The sequence below is a fragment of the Copadichromis virginalis genome, linkage group LG6 (genome assembly GCF_057382275.1).
Source record: "Copadichromis virginalis isolate Kocher_CV1m ecotype Utaka linkage group LG6, C_Virginalis_male_GT1.1, whole genome shotgun sequence".
NCBI classification, from domain to species: Eukaryota; Metazoa; Chordata; class Actinopteri; order Cichliformes; family Cichlidae; genus Copadichromis; species Copadichromis virginalis.
In genome coordinates this window covers 18,236,905-18,257,401 of record NC_140623.1, presented here as the reverse complement: position 1 = coordinate 18,257,401, position 20,497 = coordinate 18,236,905, and the positions used below count along the sequence as shown (strand labels likewise).

At 42.4% G+C, this 20,497-nt stretch overlaps 1 protein-coding gene across 3 annotated transcripts in view; it reads right to left on the bottom strand.

Moving 5' to 3' along the window:
- Window positions 1-20,497, bottom strand: part of znf827 (zinc finger protein 827) — a 73,915-nt gene that overhangs the window by 20,337 nt on the left and 33,081 nt on the right. For all 3 annotated transcript variants that reach the window (XM_085459015.1, XM_085459016.1, XM_085459017.1), the window contains exons 5-8: window positions 16,992-17,270; window positions 4,823-5,065; window positions 2,127-2,181; window positions 1,890-1,990 (exon numbers count right to left, since the gene is read on the bottom strand). In XM_085459015.1, the coding sequence (XP_085315141.1) occupies window positions 1,890-1,990; window positions 2,127-2,181; window positions 4,823-5,065; window positions 16,992-17,270 (678 nt within the window). The remainder of the gene's footprint in view (window positions 1-1,889; window positions 1,991-2,126; window positions 2,182-4,822; window positions 5,066-16,991; window positions 17,271-20,497) is intronic.

Genomic DNA, 20,497 nt, shown 5'->3' with positions numbered 1-20,497 from the left:
AACAAAGTTGCTCTGAAGATGACAACTGACAGCGAGCCGTCACAGACTCGGCCCCCATCTTTGAAGCAACCACGCGGTCTCTAACCACTGTTTCCCAATAGTGTGACCGGACCATAGTATGTCTAAATCGAATGTTAAAGGAAACTTTGAAGTTGGGATCTACAAACAGAATAAGTCCATCTTCAAAAAACAAACAAACAAACAAACAAACAAAAAAAACCAACCTAATTTTGGAATTTTAGCTGTTGATTGGATCAGATTAAACACTCAAATTAAAAAATAAATTTAAAAAAATTATTAAAATTTAAGACCAAGTCATGTGAATAACAAACAAAAGAATTAAAGACATTTGTTCATACTGGTAAGGTGTCATTTTCTGCTCATTGGTTTTTACATATTTTTATAGGGAAAAACCCCAAAAGAACCAAAATTTGAGGAATTTTATGAAAAGACTAAATTAAAACAGAAAACTTTACATCTCTGGTATTTAGTGAAACTCTCTGACTGTGGGCAAACTAAAGACTTAAAAAACAAAACAAAAACACACTGATCACCTTTTATAAGTTGCGGCACATCTTTTCTTTTTGTCTTCTCATGGCCACAGCAGCTGAATGGCAGCATTTTCCAGGAAAATACTGTCTTCCCCTATACACTTCTATTTATAACTTACATTATAAAAGTTATTTGTATTTAACAAAGTGGAGTCCAGTGGAATGTATAATCATTATATTACACAGGAGTGCTAAACAAAGACTCGAGGTATGCCTTTGACAGCTGACGCAGGATCAAAACCGCACAGTGACATCTGCACTATAAAGGAAAGGTGGCACAAAGTGGCAGGGAAAAGATGGCAGTTCACCGACCAATGAACTGAAAATATGTTTAAAGGTCTGCCTCCCTACAGCTGCGGTGGGCAAACTTACCGATCGAAGGCAATGGAGACGCAATAAAACGCGGACACAATGAATGAGGGAGGAAAGAGAAATGGTACAACTGTAAAAGAAAGAAAAAAAACAGAGAGAGAGAGAGAAAAGGCAGCAGAGGCTGAATGTGAAGCTTAAACACACAAGGGAAAGGGGGAGGTGGGCTGGGCGAATTAACTTTCAGGACACTCTTGACACCCAGAAGCCAATCAGATTTTCATTAACTGGCAGAGGGACAGGCAAAGCTGGCACAAGCTAATTAACCTCTGGATCTCTTACTGCCAAAGGAACAAGGAGGGAAGTTCTGAGATGCCAGGAAAGAGGGGAAGAGAGGGGATGCCCTGAGCAGAGCCTTCAGGTTGGGGAAATGTGCGAGAGTTCAGAAGGGCCTGAAGCAGCTCTATATATGAAAAGGTGAGAGGAGTGGTTTAACCACAGTGTGTGTGTGTGTGTGAGTGTGTGTGTGCTGTATTCACACGAAGAGTATTAATCTGTGGACATACTGTATATTGTAAGAAAGCAGGTAATGAGCAACTCCACATTATCAATTATTTCCCGAAGCTGTAGCGGGAACAACATGAAGACTTGGAACCTTTAAAGACCATGAATGATGCAGCGATACCGAGTCCTGGCAGTTAATTAAGTCTCATATTTTGTCGAGCTGCGGAGGACTTTTTTTAGTCCAGTTTCTCTCGTAACAAAACACAAAGACACCCGATCAATTCGCTGATTTTTTTTTTTTTTTTAGCTGAGGCCACAATGATTTTCATTCTCGATCAATAAGCAAATTACTTTTCTTTATGTGATCAATTATTTAAATTCCATATAAATTATCATTTTTAAATTTGTCTTTAGGTCTAATTGAAAACACTAGAACTCGAATCCCGCATCTTTAACTTTTATCTACATGTCCGTGTTTCCCCGTGATGATGTTGGCCCACAGTGTGTGTCGGTAACGTGTCTCACCGTTGAATGGTACCCTGGTAGAGGAGCTGGCCTCTGCGGGCGAAGTGCTCTTGGAGCGCGAGTTAAAGGGTGATTGTCTGAAGCACTCGTCCAGAAATGGACTGAAATGGAGAGACATGAAATAAATCACACAGCCTACTTACACGGCCATCAAACCAACCCAATATTCAAGCCATGTAATTACTGATCAGACATTGAACAAAAACACGTGTATTTACAGTCTATTTACAGACTTACCTGTTTATCCCCACCATGTTACTGTCTTTGTGGTTGTTGGCTTTGCTGACTTTTTCTGGAGAGAAAAACAATAAACCATACGTTTAGATATCTTTTCTGTCAAACCACTGTGCTCAAATTTGAGGGACCGGTGACAAGCTGTCCATTTAGGCTCAGTGTTAGTCGGCAAGTTTCCTAAAACGCCCCGTGGGTCGTAAGTCGCTGTCTGACAGTGACACAGAGATGAAACATGTGCAGAGATTTATCCAACATCCCAGACAATCTTAGTTTGACACATGAGCTGCTATTCAGAGGAATCACACAGATCAAGCCATCGGATGAATAATTAAACAGCGCTGTCCTAACTTTCCTTCTTGATCGGTTGTGACACAATCAGGACAACGGCAAGTGAACTTATGGCCAGACTGCCAAGTTAAGCTATGCTCACGTAAAGTGCAGGTTTGCCACAGCCAGTAGGGAGGCCACTGGCCATCTGGATTAGTGGGAGTTTCTCCAGCGGGTCTGCTGACCTTTGCGCCACGAGCTCGCCCAACAACACCAATTTGCAAGCATTTAAAAAAATTAAAAATAACAATGTGCACGGCTGCCCAGATATGCATTAGCCTACCCAGATGACACATGTGTTGGTGTACGGTCATGCTCTTGTATGATAATGTAGGGGGGGGGGGAAAACAAAAACTGTTAACATTTTAGTATCTAAATCAACACCACTACTCTTGCACCTATGGACTCAAACCACAGCGCAAGAGCTGAATCACCTTCAATAACATGAAGGTTGAAAAAGATGGGAATGTTTAATATTCGACTGTATTACACTGTATGCACACATTCCACACCAAAGTCTTCCTCCGGTGTTCAACTCAATTGAGATTTGCTGCATGGAAAGTTCACAGAATGTGACTCACAACACTTCCATATGTAACCAACCATTCAGTGACCACCTCTTGCCCAATGGATGCAGGCACCGTCACGCTGTACAAACCTGCTAATGCCTCATCAGTGCAACAATGAGACCACAGAATAAGTTATGCATTTACACATGAGTCTGAGGGGACAAGTAAACCCAGAAAGCCCCCCACAGTGTAACAGCTCACTGTTGGAGGTTAATGGTTCAGCTTTACCCTCTAATGTTTTACCCATCTGTAAATAGGCAGTTTAATACACTGGGTGACAAAGTAAACTCTTTAAACTGGCAAATATTTATTTGCCCCAAATTGTAAAAAGCCCCTCGCCCACAAACACAGCAAGGTGCTATTAATTTTTTTCCCACCGAGAAACTGTTTAGTAATAAGAAATATCAATATAAATGTACTAAAAGAGCAAAGATTCTTTTTTTCCCTCCTTAAAAGAAAAAAAAAAAATCAAAACCTTGACAATCCTACAGCACTACAGTACAGGAAATCTCTTAAAAGTAAAGCAAGAATTATCAAGTTGGACACTAGGTGCCCAGCAAATGTGCGCACGGATCATGGCTGTTTCAGTATTTGGCAGTAAAGAGCACTATACAAAATGCCTGAGAACGGAGCCATATGTGTGAGTTTCATGGCAACGCATTGAAGTGAATTTCAAAGCTGCAATCATCTCGGTGTTCAGAGCGACCTTGCTACTGATGTGTCTCTGAGGTCCTACTGCTCTGGGTAATTCATATTGATTGCTCATTGTGTGACAGCAGCCCACTCTGTTCCAGTCCCCCTCACATTCAAGCCCAGTTCTAAGGCGGGCGGTCGTCGCTGTTGCCAGGCTAGTGATGGCCTGGCCTCCCTGGGTGGGCATACTCCGTACCCCCGCTGCCCTCCCTACCCTCCTTATCCTCAGCCACCCCCCGCCTTTGCTACAACCCACCACCACCACTACCAAAACCCACCCCCTACCCAAAACACCCTATTCCGTCACACTGCTCGCCAAGGACAGAGGTCTCTTTCCGCGTTGCCATGGAGATGCCGCACGGGAGAAATGTAAAGGGAGAGAAGGAAGGAGGGAGGGAGAGGAAGTGCAGGGGGAGCGTGTGCAGCCAAGTGTGCTTGAGCCGGCATGTCTGAAAACGAGTTGAGAGAGAGGGAGGGAGGGGGGGAGAGAGAGAGAGAGAGACACCACTCCCCATGGGGCCTTGTGTGAGTGTGTAAAGGTGTGCAGGAAAGAACGATTGGCAATGTGTGAATTTGTGAATATGTGTGAGAGCAAGACGAGCAAAAAAGAATTTAAAAAAAAAAAAGGAAAAAGAAAGATTTACACAAGCTTGTGTCTCTGTACAGCATTTAAGAGATGCAATCAGAACCTGGATAGAGCCCTGGGTCCCAGCCCAGGGCTACAAACCTCATCTCTCGCACACACCTGGTTTTTCTCTGGGGGGCCATGAATACACGTCAGTGCTCTGTCTTCATCTAGCAATACAAACAGCTGTCTGCTGCTTCAATGTCACTTTCATGGCCATACAGGTAAAAAGCAGGAAGTCATTACATCCTGACTTTACTACAGAGCCACCAGAGGATGGAAATGGAAACATGTAGGTTTTATGGTCAAATATCACAAACTGTCCAAGGTTTACACCAGAGTGCTGAGGGGAGAAAAAAAAAGAACATGATGCTCCTGTGTGTGTGTGTGTGTGTGTGTGTGTGTGTGTGTGTGTGTGTGTGTGTGTGTGTTGTAGATCTTCTATGGCTCAGTAAACAGTGAGTGACCAGCCTGAGGTAACATACCTGACAATTTAAACAATAGTTCAGAGGCCATTTTGACCGATATGTCTTGCGAGAAGAGATCTTTCTGGGGGCATGCCAACGTCTCGTGGAGGTTACTCATTGGCTCGCTCTTCTCACTCGCCCCTAAAGTGCTGAAGGCTAGCATGTGGGAGGCAGGTGGGGTGAGGTCTGCAGGTGGCGGGTCCACCTCCATGGGTTCTGCCTTTACCTTCACCTTCTGGTATTGGGCATCTTTGTTGTTCTCTGTGGAAAATAAGCAAACAAGGAGCAATTATTAGGGTTTCTTCAAAGAGATTCAACCAGCACACCCAAATATTTGTAGGTAAAGATTTCACTCTAGCTTACTGTGATACCGAAACCACAGAAAACCCTGAGCAATAACTTAATAAGAAAAATTAGCAGTATTATTACAATTATTATCGTATATTTTTAACTACATTAGTGCATACTTAATGAATTTTTAAGATTAAACAGAAACATACAGTACGCCATTTACATTAAACCATTGGTTCCAGTCAGTTTTGGAGTTACGACCCCTCATAATGATTCATATATACATGTATAGTTACTGTAGCAGGTTCATCCAATCATCCAATTACCTCTGATCATTTCAGGAAGCCCAGGAAAGTAAAACTTTCCTTAAAAACAAAAACAAAAGAACAGTCTCTCATTCCTCTTGAATAACATTATTCATCCTCAAATTTCATGATCATTTCCATTTTTCCACACCTCGCCTTATTTCAGATTTTAACATCACTACACCTGTCCTGTTTGCCTGCATTCCTCCAGCCAATCAGACCGGGGTCCTTAAACTAATTATAATTGATGGCCCTTGTTCTTGTATTCCAATTAATCCATCCTTATTGAACATTTTATAAAACTCTCTATTGTTAATTTGTCTAGACTTAGCGCAGTATAATATTAGACTGCACTTTTTCAAGTAAACCTGACAACAGAACGGTGTAATTGCTGATGAAAGTGCTTCATTTGGCACATTTTTCCTCTAAAATTACCTAACAGACGTGATTACTCTGTTTAAGCAAAGTCTATTTTAAGAAAAGTAAAACCCTCCCTCTTCTATCTTTGAACATACTAAGTTAAATCAGTGATCCTGGCATTTCCTGACTTCAGAAGGCAAAAACAAAAAAGGTTTACACCACTCACTTCAATTGTTGTCAATCACTAACGATTAAAAATAAATAAATAAAGAAATCCAAATAGATTTGTAATGATCAGCATGATTACATTATGAAATTCTAGTTTATTTTCCCTGCCTGAATCACATTCACTTAACCGAGATTCACTCCATACCCCACCCATCCCTTCTGCCCATCCTACCCCCACAGAGACCCTAAACCCCAGCAGGGGGGCATGCCGTTTTAAAAGAATCAAGTAAGACTTCAGTTTAAACTTCTTTAAAAAGGGGAAAAAACATTTAGTTAATTCAAATTTCACCATCTCACCAGAACAAAACACTCAAACTCTCCCTTCAGGTCCAAGTAAATTAAGCATCCTGCATGCGTGTTTACAGATGTTGCATGAATGGAATTAAATCTAAACCAGCAGAAATCCGAATAACAGCCAAAGCATGAGAGCACTGGCTCTAAAGCTGAGCTGGGCCGGTTAGCATCTAGCTGTGTGATTATGAGGGCAAGAGGGCAGCGGGAGGTCATGCTGTCGCTTGAGGACAGCAGTCCATGTAGGTTTACTGAGGCAAGCAACAGAGACAGTAAAACCCTTTAAATGTTACCTAGGAAGCAATGCCTCTCTGTTTATGATGACACGTGTAATGTGCTCCCCTCCCCACCATCTCGCAATCAATGATGCAAAATGCTAAAGCAACCAATGACTTGTTTCTCGTGCAAGTTTAAAGAAGGGAGCAGCTAAAAATAGTCATGAGGGAGATGGCAGCTGTTAGGAATGTCCTGAACTGATCTAGACTCAAATTCCATCCATGGATGTTTAAAGAAAAATATGAAGAAACTGGGGTTACACCGAGCTATTTCAGTGTCACAAGCTCTCCAGTGGTCTTGATTGCTATATTTACCAGATTAAATGTACTTCTGAGTTCATTTTACAGCAGGTTTTTACTGTGCAGCTGCATAATGAGGAAAAATAAATAAGTAACTTAGATCCAAGACACAAAAACAACAACAAAACCCCCAAAAAAGAACAACATTGGGACATCCTTAAGCATCTGCAATTCCAAGATAGCTGATCTTTGACCAGAGTGATGGCAGGAGGCAGAGTCTCGGTGTGATGACAAACAGAAGCAAGACAAAGCAGTGGGGTTTATACAGTGCTGCTGACATGGCGACTCACACGATTAAAGGGATATACAAATTTGGCAGGACATCAGGAGCAGTGGGAGGCGTGGGGGAGGCTACAGGAGCAGGAGAGAAAGACAGGAGGGCAATAAAAGACCTGGGCTAACCCTGCCACCTCTCCTCTTACATTCTTTATCCGTCTGGTCAAAAAGGCCAACGTGAGACAAACACTGGTCCTGCATTAAAACTGAATTTACTAAATCCATGTGTATGCATACACTCCTGTGTTTATGTGCATGAAATACGTGCTACCAGCCCCTTGCCTCCTCCCTGAGGTCCAGGTGTCTGCTTTATTGGTAGTAGCCAGCATGTGGGGGACACTGACAACCATCAGCCCCACTAATCCCTTAATCAGGTGGCCAGAGTTGGCCAAGAGTAACCTCAGAGAGGCTGATGGAGAAGCACAGGAGAGGAGGAGGAGATAGAACGGAGGGTGGAGGGGGTAGGGGGCACTGCACTGTCAGGGTCAACCAAGGGACACTCGAGCCTTTACCATCAGATCTCCACCCTAGTGACAGAGGCTGCGTGAACTGATCTGCTGCAAAGCAGATGAAATGCACCAATGTACCAGAGGATCATTCACGTGTTAGGATAAATATGCTTATAACTCAAAAAGCCATGACACAACGATCACATGATAACAGACGTAGCACATTTTAAAGGGCTTACTTCTCCAGGATGTCTGGATGGGCGATGTGCTCTCATGCAACCAAACATGTTCTGGTATCAGTGGTTAAGAAAGACCTATTTTCAGCCGTCATATAAATATGGACAAGTGCACACTTATCATTTGAGCATTAAATAACTACCTTAAATTATTTAAAATGCTGCAGCACTGTTTTTTTTTTTTTTAAGTTGAGAGCGTGCCGTGCACTGCAGCAAATTTAGTTAATTTAGAAAAAACATGGACAGATTTTCTTTTCAATCAATCAACTGGTTGAAGAGTAGTCACAGTTTCAGTCCAACAATTTTGATTGGTCGAATTCATCCCTAAACATTTGATCTTAAACACGCCGACACTGAAAGGATCACATCACAGCAGGCTGGATGAAAAGTCTACCTGTCACCAAATAAAAAAATGAAAATGTGGCCTTACTCCCACATTGATAATAGCTATGGCTTTTTGGTTGGGGTCATGACCTAATGTTCTGAAGCCATAAAAAGCGGCCCTTACACTGTCTGAATCCAGCCCGTGCAAGAGCGCATGTGTGTGTGTGTGTGTGTGTGTGTGTGTGTGTGTGTGTGTGTGTGTGTGTGTGTGTGTTCCCCTCTAGTGCAGAAGCCTCCAGCTGCCATTACGCCACAGAATCAGGTCTGGAAAAATGTCTCAGTGTGCATGGTACGCACAAAAGAGACTGTGCCCTTTCTCAATAAATATCATAGCTTTTCTTTAGTGTCACTGTTGCTCCAGCACCACTATTTCAAGATGGGAACCAGACTACACAAAAATAGTAAAAGGAGTTTGTCACATCTGGGATATTTCCATTTCCATTAATATTCTATTTTTAAAACTTTCTGTGGCTAATTTCTTAGAGCTTCCTCCACTTTCCTGATGGTTTCCATGGCAGCATTTCATTAATTAATACAGTACTGTACAAAAGTCTCGAGCCACACCTCATTTCTTTATATTTTGCTCAAGGAGCCAAACTTTCTTGCATTTTTTTAAGTGGTCTTCAGCATTAGTTATCTGGGATTTCTTTGGACTCTCGCTGCTTCTTCACTCATTTTTTAATCCAGTCCTTGTAATGACCATTTTCAGAGAAATCTTTTTAAGTTTGTTTTGACCTATGAATCATTCAAGCATAAAAAATAAAATAAAATCGTCAAACACAAGGGATGAACCAATGTTGTGTCTACAGATCATAGGAAGCTTAGGAAAGAATTAATTTCAAGTTGGATCGTTGCTACTAGCAGCTTGTTTGAAAAATAAATAATCTGTTCCAGTTTGTTTAGATGAATCTCTGAAAAATGGTAAAGATGACACAGTTTGACAGACATTAAATAGAAGTTTTGCACCAACAATGTGACTCACAAAAACCTACTGGCAAAAACTTGATATTTCTCTGCATAGTGCGAGTGTGTCATTAAAAATGAAAATGGACAAGTGGAGGACAAGTGCACACCTAAAAAATTAAAAAAAACTATGTACCGCAGATGGAACAGCAGTTAAACGCCATGTCTTTTAGGAATCAGAAGACTGACACAGGACCTGAAACATGGATCTAATTGTCAACGGCTTAATTTTTAGCATGGCAACGATCCCAAACACACTGCAAGTGCAGTAAAAGCATACCTGGATAGAGAAAAAAAACAACAACAAAACCACACAGTGGAACACCATCACTCATGGATCATCGAGACAGAACAGAATAAAAGGCAGCCAACGTCCAAAAGATTCACTTCAAGCTCGTGAGAATTGTACAGATTCTTTTTTTGTCTTTGCTAATACTACGCTGTATTTTCATTTTTTGTTTGCACATGTTTCAATAATTTACTGCACCTAATTCGTACATGTTTTTACACATTTTTGCAAGGAATTTGCAACTCAAAAGAAATTCAATGACTGATTTGAGACGTTTGCACAGTACTTTAAGTGTCCACTTCCTCTTGATACATGTCAAAATAACAGACACAAAGGTTGTGTCTATTTGCCATTTTCTGAAGGCTCAAGATCTTTTTTCAGTTCTTAAGAGCAGATGAAACAATTTCACAGACTTGCACATATCATTGTCGTTCCGAATCTTTTTAAAATAAGAAGTGGCCTTTTAGTTTAATTTGGGTTTAGTTTCAGTACTTCACGTCTTTGTGTCTCTGTTTTACCAGAGAAATGAAGCTGCAATGAAGTTGAGCGATAAAAATGTGCTTTGATTAGATCATATAAGAAGTGTTATAAGAGCAGCCATTCTGTGCAACTCTGAATGTATGCCCCATTACTACAAACATGTTATATTCTCATTCTCTCTTCCACATCTCCACTCAGTGTTTGAGTCAGACTGGAAGTGATTGGGATTTGTGTGATGTTCTGTTTTTAGTGATCACCTTTGGCCTCAGGTGTCAACTTGAATCTGTGTGGACCTGGGAGCCTGTTTTGCTGAGGATACACAGTGCACAGGTTGCACAATTACACTTGGATTAAAACACTCACACAGTCCAGTGATTTAATACATGCACAGTCAATTTACTGCACTACTTTGGTGCAATGAAAGCATAGGAATAAAAACTTTGAGTGACAGGCAGTGAGGGAGATAGAGAGGTAAAGAGGATGGGTAACGATAGGGAAAGATGTCAAACAGTGCTAGAATAGAAGAAGAAAAAAGAAGAAGCACCCGAGGGTAACAGGGTAAAAAAAAAAAAAAAGCAAAGTGAGAAAGAAGAGCTGGAAAAGGACAGAAGGATGAGGAATAGCTAGAGCCTAAATGACAACCTCTCCACCTCTCCCCCTCCCGTTACCCAAGTCTACACTTCTCCCTGCTCTGTTATTCCACATCTCTCTCCATCCCTGCCCCCATCCCTCGCTCTCTCAATCTCTCTATTCTGCTGCTCTCCAACCGACCTGCTCAGACAGGGGTGAAGAGTTCAGGCGCTTCAAAGGCTGCAGTGTAGAGACTGCATGTCATGTGGGAGCCACAGCAGCCTTGCCTGCAGACTTCACAGACAGCTGCTGCTACAATTGATCCTCGACCAGCCAGTGTGCAGTAGTTCAGGCTTCCAACGGTTGCATACTGCAGCTACATCTGACTCTGGAGCAGCGTGCTTGATATACAGCCCATAAGTAGCCAGTAGCGAAGTACTCCTAAACAAAAACATTGGACACAAGCCAGAGCTGAGGTAAGGATACTAAAGCCTTATCATACAAAGGTCAGGACAAAAGGTGCCAAGTGATTTCCTCTGTAATTTTGTCAATCACTGCTGCATATATTACCAGGCACTCAGGAAGCAAACACATCCAGCAAGGGGCAAAAGGAATCAACTCTGCATTTCTGTAAATAGAACTTATAGGCAGTGATGAGGAGCCAGTGAGACAGAATATGGAAGTAGGAAGGCGGGAGTAGGAGAGGTCAGCGAGCGGCCACACTGAGGAGGCACAGTGAGGACACTGCCAGAACAGTGTAGAGCTTAATATAAAGTAATACCGTACAGTAATGCCAGTGTTTTGAATTAGAATGAGGTGCTTAGGCATTACGCTGTGATAGGTTATATTGAGTAAACAGTGAATCCTTTTACGTGCAAGTGACGAGAAAAATTACAATCGCATTTACTTATTTGCTAGAAAGAGGAAAGGTTTTAAATATTTAACATTCTTTACATCCAAACCAAAGCTGGGATTCATTCAAATTACCTCATCTTTTTAAATAAAAGGTATTTATGTTTGTATCTAATATGCATTATAACAAAATGAATATTATACTGATCAGACATGTAAGTAAATAAACAAATGACGGATTTTTTTTGTTGTGTGTGGTTTGTTTTTTTTAATGTATGTAGGTGTAGAGGATGCTTTATTTTCTAATGATCCCTTTAACAGGATAACATTGATAGTTAAAAGAATTCCCAGGCTGTACCCAGGCTCTCGCCCTGTAAACACTCAGGCTTTTGGGGGTGGCAGACAGTGGCACTGTATGTGGGCTATATTGGACCCAAGTCAATGGCAAATTATGACACAAATGTAAATACTTGTATCGTAGCCTTTGTCACATTTCAGTCACCAATAAAATGGTTTACTGTATTTATTGAGAGTTTCTTTTTATGATTTTCTGGGAAATCATAATACAACATTGTTGCTCTTATTTTGAAGGACTGCTATTTCTAACTTAAATTAGCATGTCTGCATGAAAATGCAGATTCTCTCTAAATGCGCTGGAAAAATGGAGAAAAAACAAACAAACCCTAAAACAAAATAAAAAGATTAATGCACAACCTATATTTTTTAACAAGACTTGGACTTGTAATTATTTATTGACTGAAGTATGAGGTGAAAGCGTGTACTTTGTTTGTGGAGAGCAGATTGCCGTGTCTGAATCATCTCATGAGGCTAAACATGACAAGTACATGCTTGGATAGGCTCATGCTGAAATAGGACAAACAGGATGGTGTTACAACGGATGGAGGTCCAAATCTGACAGGGAAAAATGTTGGACTTTAGAAACTGATACAAGATAAAGTGACTGAAATATCACCTGAAAGGTGTAAGCAACTGCTAAGAATTAACCACATGGAAATTGATTACTAAATTAGTTTACTTAATCAGAGCAAGAACACCAAATCACAGACAGTTTGCTTTACTTTTGAACTAGGATGAGACTGAACATGGTGACACAGGCTACCACACAGCTGTCAGGTAGCTCATCGAGGTGCCATTAAAGAGAGAAAGAATATGGGACCTGAGAGCAGAAATTTGAGAGTTTTATGAGAAGAAAAGTAATAGAGCTCTCTGAAAGGAAGGCAGACGTTGCACTTGTTGTTGTGACTGCCCCTTGCTTTTCTACTCATACAATGAACCAAATTTTAAATAGTTTAAGCCTAAAACAGACTAGATTTCCCACTTAAAACTACAAGCAAAATAGCAATAGCATAGAGTCATTGAAAGAAAATACGCATTTTATTCAAAACTGTTTTTGGGAATGTTGAATAAATAGTGAAACAATGTTGGCATTTTTAGTACGCCCATTTCACATTCTCATTACAAAGTGTAACATCTACTTTTACAGTAACAGTAGCAGCTTATAAGAAGATAACTTAATATAAATTAATATTGAGCACAACTGAGTTCAGCTTTATGTAGTCTTCCACAACAGTTTCTCAAGTGGTCTCTTACGAAAATGAATTGCCCGCCCCTGGTCTAAGAAAATGTATGAATGAACAATTTGTTTCCCTAAAAATTGATGTGCTAAAAAAAGGAGAAAAAAAGAATCCATACATTCAGCTATTTCAATATCTCTGTGGGTACAATTATAGTTTAGAAAGGTCCAAAAAGTCTTGTAAGAAAAACCCCCACAGCAGATCAGCCCATGTAGGAAACTGCCAAAAAAGAAAGATTGTCCATGGTGTGTATTACATTTTTCACATAACCAACCAAACTGATTCTAACCAGAAGAGAAGCGGGACGATCTAGAGGAAGATAAGTAAACCAGAGTCTCCATATCTGAGGCTGGCCGTTAAAAAGAAGAGCATACACTCAAACTTTCCAAACTCTGACTCAAAGGTCAGCATGCTGGACTGTTTAATGAAACTGCCAGTCGATGACCTGTGAGGCATCTGTTTCTTTTAACAGAATAATAATCCTAATCTCCACAACAGAAAAACTACCAACAAAAGGAGGGTTGTGAAAGAACTGAATGAAAGCCCAGATGTGTAGTACATGGACAAAAATCCTGAAACACATCACCAGTGAAGAAATTCTGCAGAAAAAACCATCTGTTGACATTTTAGTTAAAGAGGAAAAACGGAAAAAGTCCTTTGTGAGCTGTATCCATGTATGTAATCAAAGAGGATAAAAAGCTTGCTTGTCAAAATGAGATTTTCATTGGATTAAAAAATAAATAAATTAATGAACTGTTTGTTCGTTTCCACAAAACCATAGTTGAAATATTTTATCACTGAAAAATGATTTCTTCCAGGTAAACAAATCCACAACCTTCTTTAAGTTCCACATTTGTGGTTAAACATTATCATGTTATTGTAGCTGCTGCATTTGAGATAATCGTGTCAAGTCCATTAATTAGGAAGCCAGGTGAAGCTGACTGTTAATTATCAATGAATTAGATTTGGCCAGTGCTACAAGATCTGCCGCTACTACTGGAAAAAAGCTGAAAAGGCTTCTTTTTTATTATTTAACATTCAGTTAATTGATACTGCTACACAGATGAAAAAGCCCAACCTTACAGCTTTTAAAATCACAGCGACCCCTCTATCAAAGAGGTGGACCACCAAACCAGGGGAATTGCCAGCAAATATTAATAGCTAAAATTGAATGGACATCGGAACAGGCTCCAGTGTGATGCATTTGTCCCTTTTCCTGCAGAGTGAGTGCATACAGTCTGGCTTTCTATAACAACAACAATAAAACTAACCTCATATGTTAAAAGGGTGTTGCTGTCAACTGCTCGCTCTAAATCTTTCTGCTCCTTAGTGGTCAAAATTGCTTAATGCAACTTTTATTAGCAAAGTAACGAGCACTAGAGAGGGGAGAGGGCCCGTAAAATGTCCTCGGAGATGCAAGGCCTGTTCCTAAGGAAAAAAAAAAAAAAAAAAAAAAAGAGTTAAGTGAGTACAGTGTGATTTCACACCTATGGTGAGGGTGGCTGGATGGTGAGTGGGAGGCACGGCTGTTACCCACACGATGCCAGTCTGCCAGGGCACCACCTAGGGCCCTACATCGCCCCCCCTTTTCTCCCCCTCCCGTCCTGTGACGCCATGTTCCCCTTGCCCTGCAACACCAGTGCCCATCTGCTAGGACACGTTAGCCGCTGGCGCCAGGGACTATTTAGCCTGGCGTAATTAGCCCCCAGACACCAGCAGCCTGGTTTTTAAACAGATGTGGGGGAGGTAGCACTAGCAAGGCGACTATATACGACCAACAAATGTTTGATAAGGATGAGAGAGGAAGAGGGAGAGAGAGCGCGAAGAGAAGATGTGACCTAGTTAAAGGGATGATGCAACTTATGTTACAGCACAATGGGCAGTAATGATGACAACCCTACTTGCTCTGACTGTCCAATGCCATGGTCGAGGAAAGCCGAGCAGATGAAATTTAATTAGGCTGTGTCCATTTGCTGTACTGACATACAAGTATGTGGAAATAAACACTTTAACAGACAGACAAGGATGTTTTAACCTAAAATACCGATGCGTTTTCCTTATTCCGAGTACCCTCACTGGCTTATTGTGTACTTGGCCTGACCTTTAACGAGGGACAGAGAAAGGTTACAGTGCAGATGCCCTTGAACCTCATGATCGTAATCACACGTGACTGTAACGGCAATGACCTTTACCCGCTTCCCTCCCCTCCTCCTCCTCACCATCTTTTTCCTCCCTTCCTCCACACCCCCCAGGGTCATTTGAGGGTCCAGACTCTTGTCAAGGCTGTCACTCTAGACAGCCCTCTCCATCTACCGCCCCCACTGTTGCCATGGCAATGGACGGCACTGCGCTCCGAGGACTGTGTGAGGGGGCAGAGGGAGCCAGCGGACGGATGAACGCTGCAGCATCTTTCCCTAACCTAGGTCAACCTTGCAGAGCTAGTGTAAGTAACGGGAGGGGATAAATGCTGGTCATGCCGCTTGAAGCCCAAATAAACTGTCAGGATAACGTCAGCACAGGGACGGGAAAGAGCAGTGATGAAACAAAGAGCACAGGTAGAGGGAGTACAGTGAAGGAATTATATAAAGCCCATAAGCATTGTCTCAATTTCTCTGTTTACACTCACGGGCCAATAATGTAATCCCTGTCTTCTGCAAAGACATGCACACACACGGAAACGTGACCTGGGGGCAGGCACTGGAGCAGCACACGTGTACTATCACAGAGCTCCCAGCCAGCATGAGTCACTGTGAACACCAGTCGACCCAGAGAGAACAATGGCAACCGGTGTGTGTGAGGGTGTCTGTCAAGCGTGCACGTACTGGCACAGGATGAAGAGCCACGGATGGAGCAACACCCCACTGCGCCACCGTCAGACAGCCATTTGTTTTCTTTGTGTGGATGCATACTTGCACGAGTGTGCCACACTGTACGTTTTATGATTGCACCGCCTGTCTTCCTCTTATACTTGTAAAGGAAAAACAATTGCGCTGTACACATAATGTGAGCACTGCAATTAAGCAATCAATAAGGAAAGAATCACTCTGCTCATATGTAGTTGGAAAAGCTAGCTGTTTCGGTGCATACTTCAGCCTGTTTCATTCCTGACTGCCTGAGAGACGCACTCCAGCAGCCCACAGTGGACAAACACCTGTCCATAACACACTTGAACCGGACCTGGTATTCAGTAGAGATTCTGATGCAGGTTTAAAAAAAGCACCTGCTCTAACACTTTATTTAGCCCGTGATACAAACCGTATAGTACGTTGAAAACAATGATTGCATTTATGTAATGCTAAGCGCAGAAGCAGCAGCGCACACACTCCGAAAGAAGGAATCAGGTTTGCATCTTCTGCTTCCTTGGGCAGGGAACCAGAAGAGGCAAAGGCTAAATCACGCTGCAATGCATGATGTCAGAGCGGTCCGCACAGGTTGAGACGTGGTTCATGTCAAAACTCTTGCTCTTAAACTGCCTGACATGGAACAAGGAGCAAGTCAGGGTTGAGTTTAAGTTCAACAATGCAAGCAAGGTTATATAATATTATATAATTTGCCATTTGCTGGCCTTGTTTTGGGGGACATCAGAGCAGAAGACACTAAACAAAATAAAAGTGAAACAGAAGCTTCAAAAAAACAAAGACAATTATCCCCCTGCAGGTCCGTAATACTCTCCTCAGTTTTAGCTTGGGTTTTATGTCAGTCAGCGTCTTAACCTTTGGCCTACATCTAACCTCCCAAGCTGATCTGGAACATAAACAGCCAACTGGTACAATAAATAACAAGATAACAGTGCGTGACCTGTTCTTTCCTAGAACTACTTGCAGTGGTGACCGTTCTTTTAGATATGTATGTTTGCAGAAACTGCTTTGTTGAAACTCACGAAATACAGTGCAAGAATTCAAAATATATATTGAAGACCACAGAGTTAGTGTTTTGCATAGATTTAAGGGCACAGAACTGTGCCAATTGTTGCAAAGACCGATCTGAGAGCTATAAAGCTCATTTTGCATTTCTACAGTTCTATAGATAAGCAGATAGTCTACCTGAAAGCTTAATCAGCAGCTCAGAGGCGACCTTAACGTTGATATCCTGGCTCAGCAAGCTGTTCTTAGCCATGGGGCTTCCTTCTCTTGGTTTCAGCGACCCTGGGCGATCTGTGGCTGCTGCAGCCACCGTTGGCCCGTCTGGGCTGAAAGTCGTAGGGAAGCTTGGCTGGATCTGGCTCTGGGACTGGGAGGATGGTCTCGGGCTCAGTGCTTCCTCCACTTTGGGCTCTTCCTTCAGTTGGAACGGAGATTTGAGTGTCTCCCTCTGATTGGCCGCTGGAGTCAAGAAGACAAAAGAGATCAGAGGGAAAAGTGATTATCCAAAGAAGGCCATGACCAAAACACCTGACATGCATTTCATAAGCTGAAGTCACTTACGCAACACTGTGAAAATGTAAAAAAAACAAATGAATGACAACATTTTCCACAATGGGATATCACAGGTCATACTGGCCAACAGTTGGCGCGATATGGGGGGAAAAACCCAGGGCGCAATCTTATGATCTCATTTCGTCTTAAGGGTATCCACAACAAATTCAGAATTCCTCCTCTCTTTCTTTTCTACCTCACAGAGCCTTTCCCTCTCCCCAACCCATTCATTTCTGTGCATATTATTCTCAACCTTAAGTCTGGATTCCTCGTTTCCTTTTGCATTTGACATCATCTGAATCCCCTTCATGAGGGGACATGAAATAATTGGACATGAAATAATTCCAGCAGTTCTGATAGCAATCAGCCGAAGTCTTATCTGCCATCTTTGCTGTGTGTAGCCTAGGTTAGGGATTGAACTGTCACATGGATCCCTCTGCTCTAAAGTCATCTTCAAGAGAAACTGGGCCACATCTAATCCGCCTTAGATGAATAATTAATAATTAGACATGGAGCAACTTCCGATAGCCGCCAAGAAAAGAACAGCAGGGCAAGCGCCTCTCTTTGTGTCTCTGAGCACATTCCACTACTCCCTGTGCTAAAGCGAAGGTTTTTACAGGTTATGGCTCAGAAAAATGGTTGAAATAAAAACTGCTTTAACACACACAAAAAAGAAGAGCTAAAAATATTGCCAAAAATATACCATACTGTTAGTGGAAAGACACGTCACGTCTGTTTAATACAGGGCTGTGGGAACAGAAGGTTAAAGGATACCACTGTCTACCAATTAAGTGCAGGTGCACTATACCATTTTTCAGAAAGAACGCGAGTACTGAGGACTTTTTTAACAAATAGATTATTGTGCAATGTCACAAAACTTCAGTTACTTAAATTTAAGTCACACTGTTTGGCCACAAAATTAAAAACCACTTCCTCTAGATCCCTCACTGAACCTTTTTATGTCACTAGAGCCATTTTCATTTCCAAATATAGTTTTGTTCTTCTTCTTTTTTTTAACTATGTCAAATGATTCAAAAATGCACTGCACAATATTCGTTTGATTTATGAGGACACAATAACTTGAAAACTTACAAAGCCTTCTGGACTTAATTGGACGTATTAAAGGATCAAAATCCCCCGCTGTTGCATGAAGTGAAAAAGCCGAGTTTACATGCTCTTTGATCTTGTTTATTCAAAATCTAAAGAGATCAGCCCATGTGACTTGTGAACACTATCTGCAATAGTGGCATTGTGATGTGGGGCAAATTCATATGCGAGTCAAGAAGCAGCTTCGTTGCTATGATAACCAAACATGACAGAAGTTACAAAAATAAAGTTGGTATATAATGTCATTTTTACCCCATAGCAACATGACTCATTTGTAGAAGGACATCACTGCAATCTGCAATAAATCAATTTGCGAGCGCTCCAGCAGACACCACGGTTAAGTACCTGCTAAGGAGCTATGCAGGTATCACTAGTTCAACTTCATAATTAGCCACACCAAATTTGGCTTTCCATTTTTCCATTTGAATGCTAATACTGTTTGACTGTGCTAATGTCAAGTGGTGCAGCGACAAACACATCTTCACATCTACTGGCACAACCCCTGACACTTGTACAGTTTGAAACAGCTCGTACATCCTAGCATGGACACTCAATCTGCAACACACACACAAACACACACACACACACAGAGCATGGCTATAAGAGAGGCTATCACTCTTGGGCAGACTGCTGTCCAGTCTCCTCTGGCCCCAGCAGAGATCTGCTCCGCTCCTCACCCGATCGTCTCACCTAACATCTCTAACCGCCACAGGCCTGCCGCCCCCTGCCCACATCATCAATCTGCGCTGGCCCCGGCCCCTCTGATTAATGATGATCTATGCCGGAGGGATAGAGGGCTCAGGGACAGGGGATACAGGGCAGGGAAAGGGGACAGGTGCTGGCGTTCTGACCACCCATGTGATGTTGTGATGCCACAGTGCCACACAATGGCAGGGCTGGGCTTGCAGTTCAAGAGGCTGGGAAGGAACAGGGTGAGCAGCAGCAGGGAGGGGAGGGTGGGGGGACATGGGGGTGGGGCGATGACCTTCAAGTTCAGGGGGGCAGTGGCGCAGGGTCGCACATGGCACCAGCTGGAAATGTCATGCTGTCAGATGTCAGCGGGCAGGCTAAGTATAACCTGGTCAGCACCTGGAAGGACGTCCTCTAATTAGAAGCGTGTTGGGCCATGTCGGATCAGACAGGGACAGCACACTTGGTCAGCGCCTTACAAACACAGATTAAACAAAAACTCACATTTAACCATACTTTGTGTTGCCGTTTGCTTCGTCATGCTGCGTTCAAACCCCGGGCAGTCGCTGCGCTTAAACCACTGACAAATAAATACTAAACGCAAGCTCGGATTCTCGAATCCTTCTCCTCGGCGGCCTCATGAGAACAAAAACAACTCCAGGACGTGCACTCACACACAAAGTCACACCACTCCTGTGACCTTTTGGATTGCTATAAATAGAGCGCATTTCCACTCAGAATCTATGTTACAGATCCCAATGAATAATTTAGTAGCCTAATCCAGTAGGCAAGTTTTTTGTTTTTTACTCCTCTGAGCTGATGGCTCAAGAACAAAAAAAAAAAAAAAAAAAAAAAAAGGCAGCGCAGAGCACCAACAGGAACTATTCAGCCAACAACACCACCAAGCTTACACTTTTGGCCTTTTGTCTGTCAAAATTCACAATCACAATAGCATCATGAGCATCCAGTCCCTGGCAGATCATTCTGTGAAGTGAGCACAGATTCGCGGAGGAGATGGGCATCTCTGGGTGACTGGGCTTCGCTTATGTGAGTTTCGTGACTGTGTGTGTGTCTGTGCATGTGCGCACCAATGTCCAGTGTCAGCTCCCTGCGCTGGTTCTAGCTCAGGTTTGACGATGCTATCAGTTTGTCTCCGTGTTATCACACCCTTCTGACACCTGCCACCAACGCTACTTCCATCGCCGTTCTCCTGCCCGTTTCTCTCCCCCTCGCTACGCTTCTCTCTTGCGCCTCATCTGTCTCACTGCCAGGCGCTTGTCCACTCCACCTCACCTCTAGCTCCGTGGCCAGGGCTGCCGTCAAATAACTTCATTAGC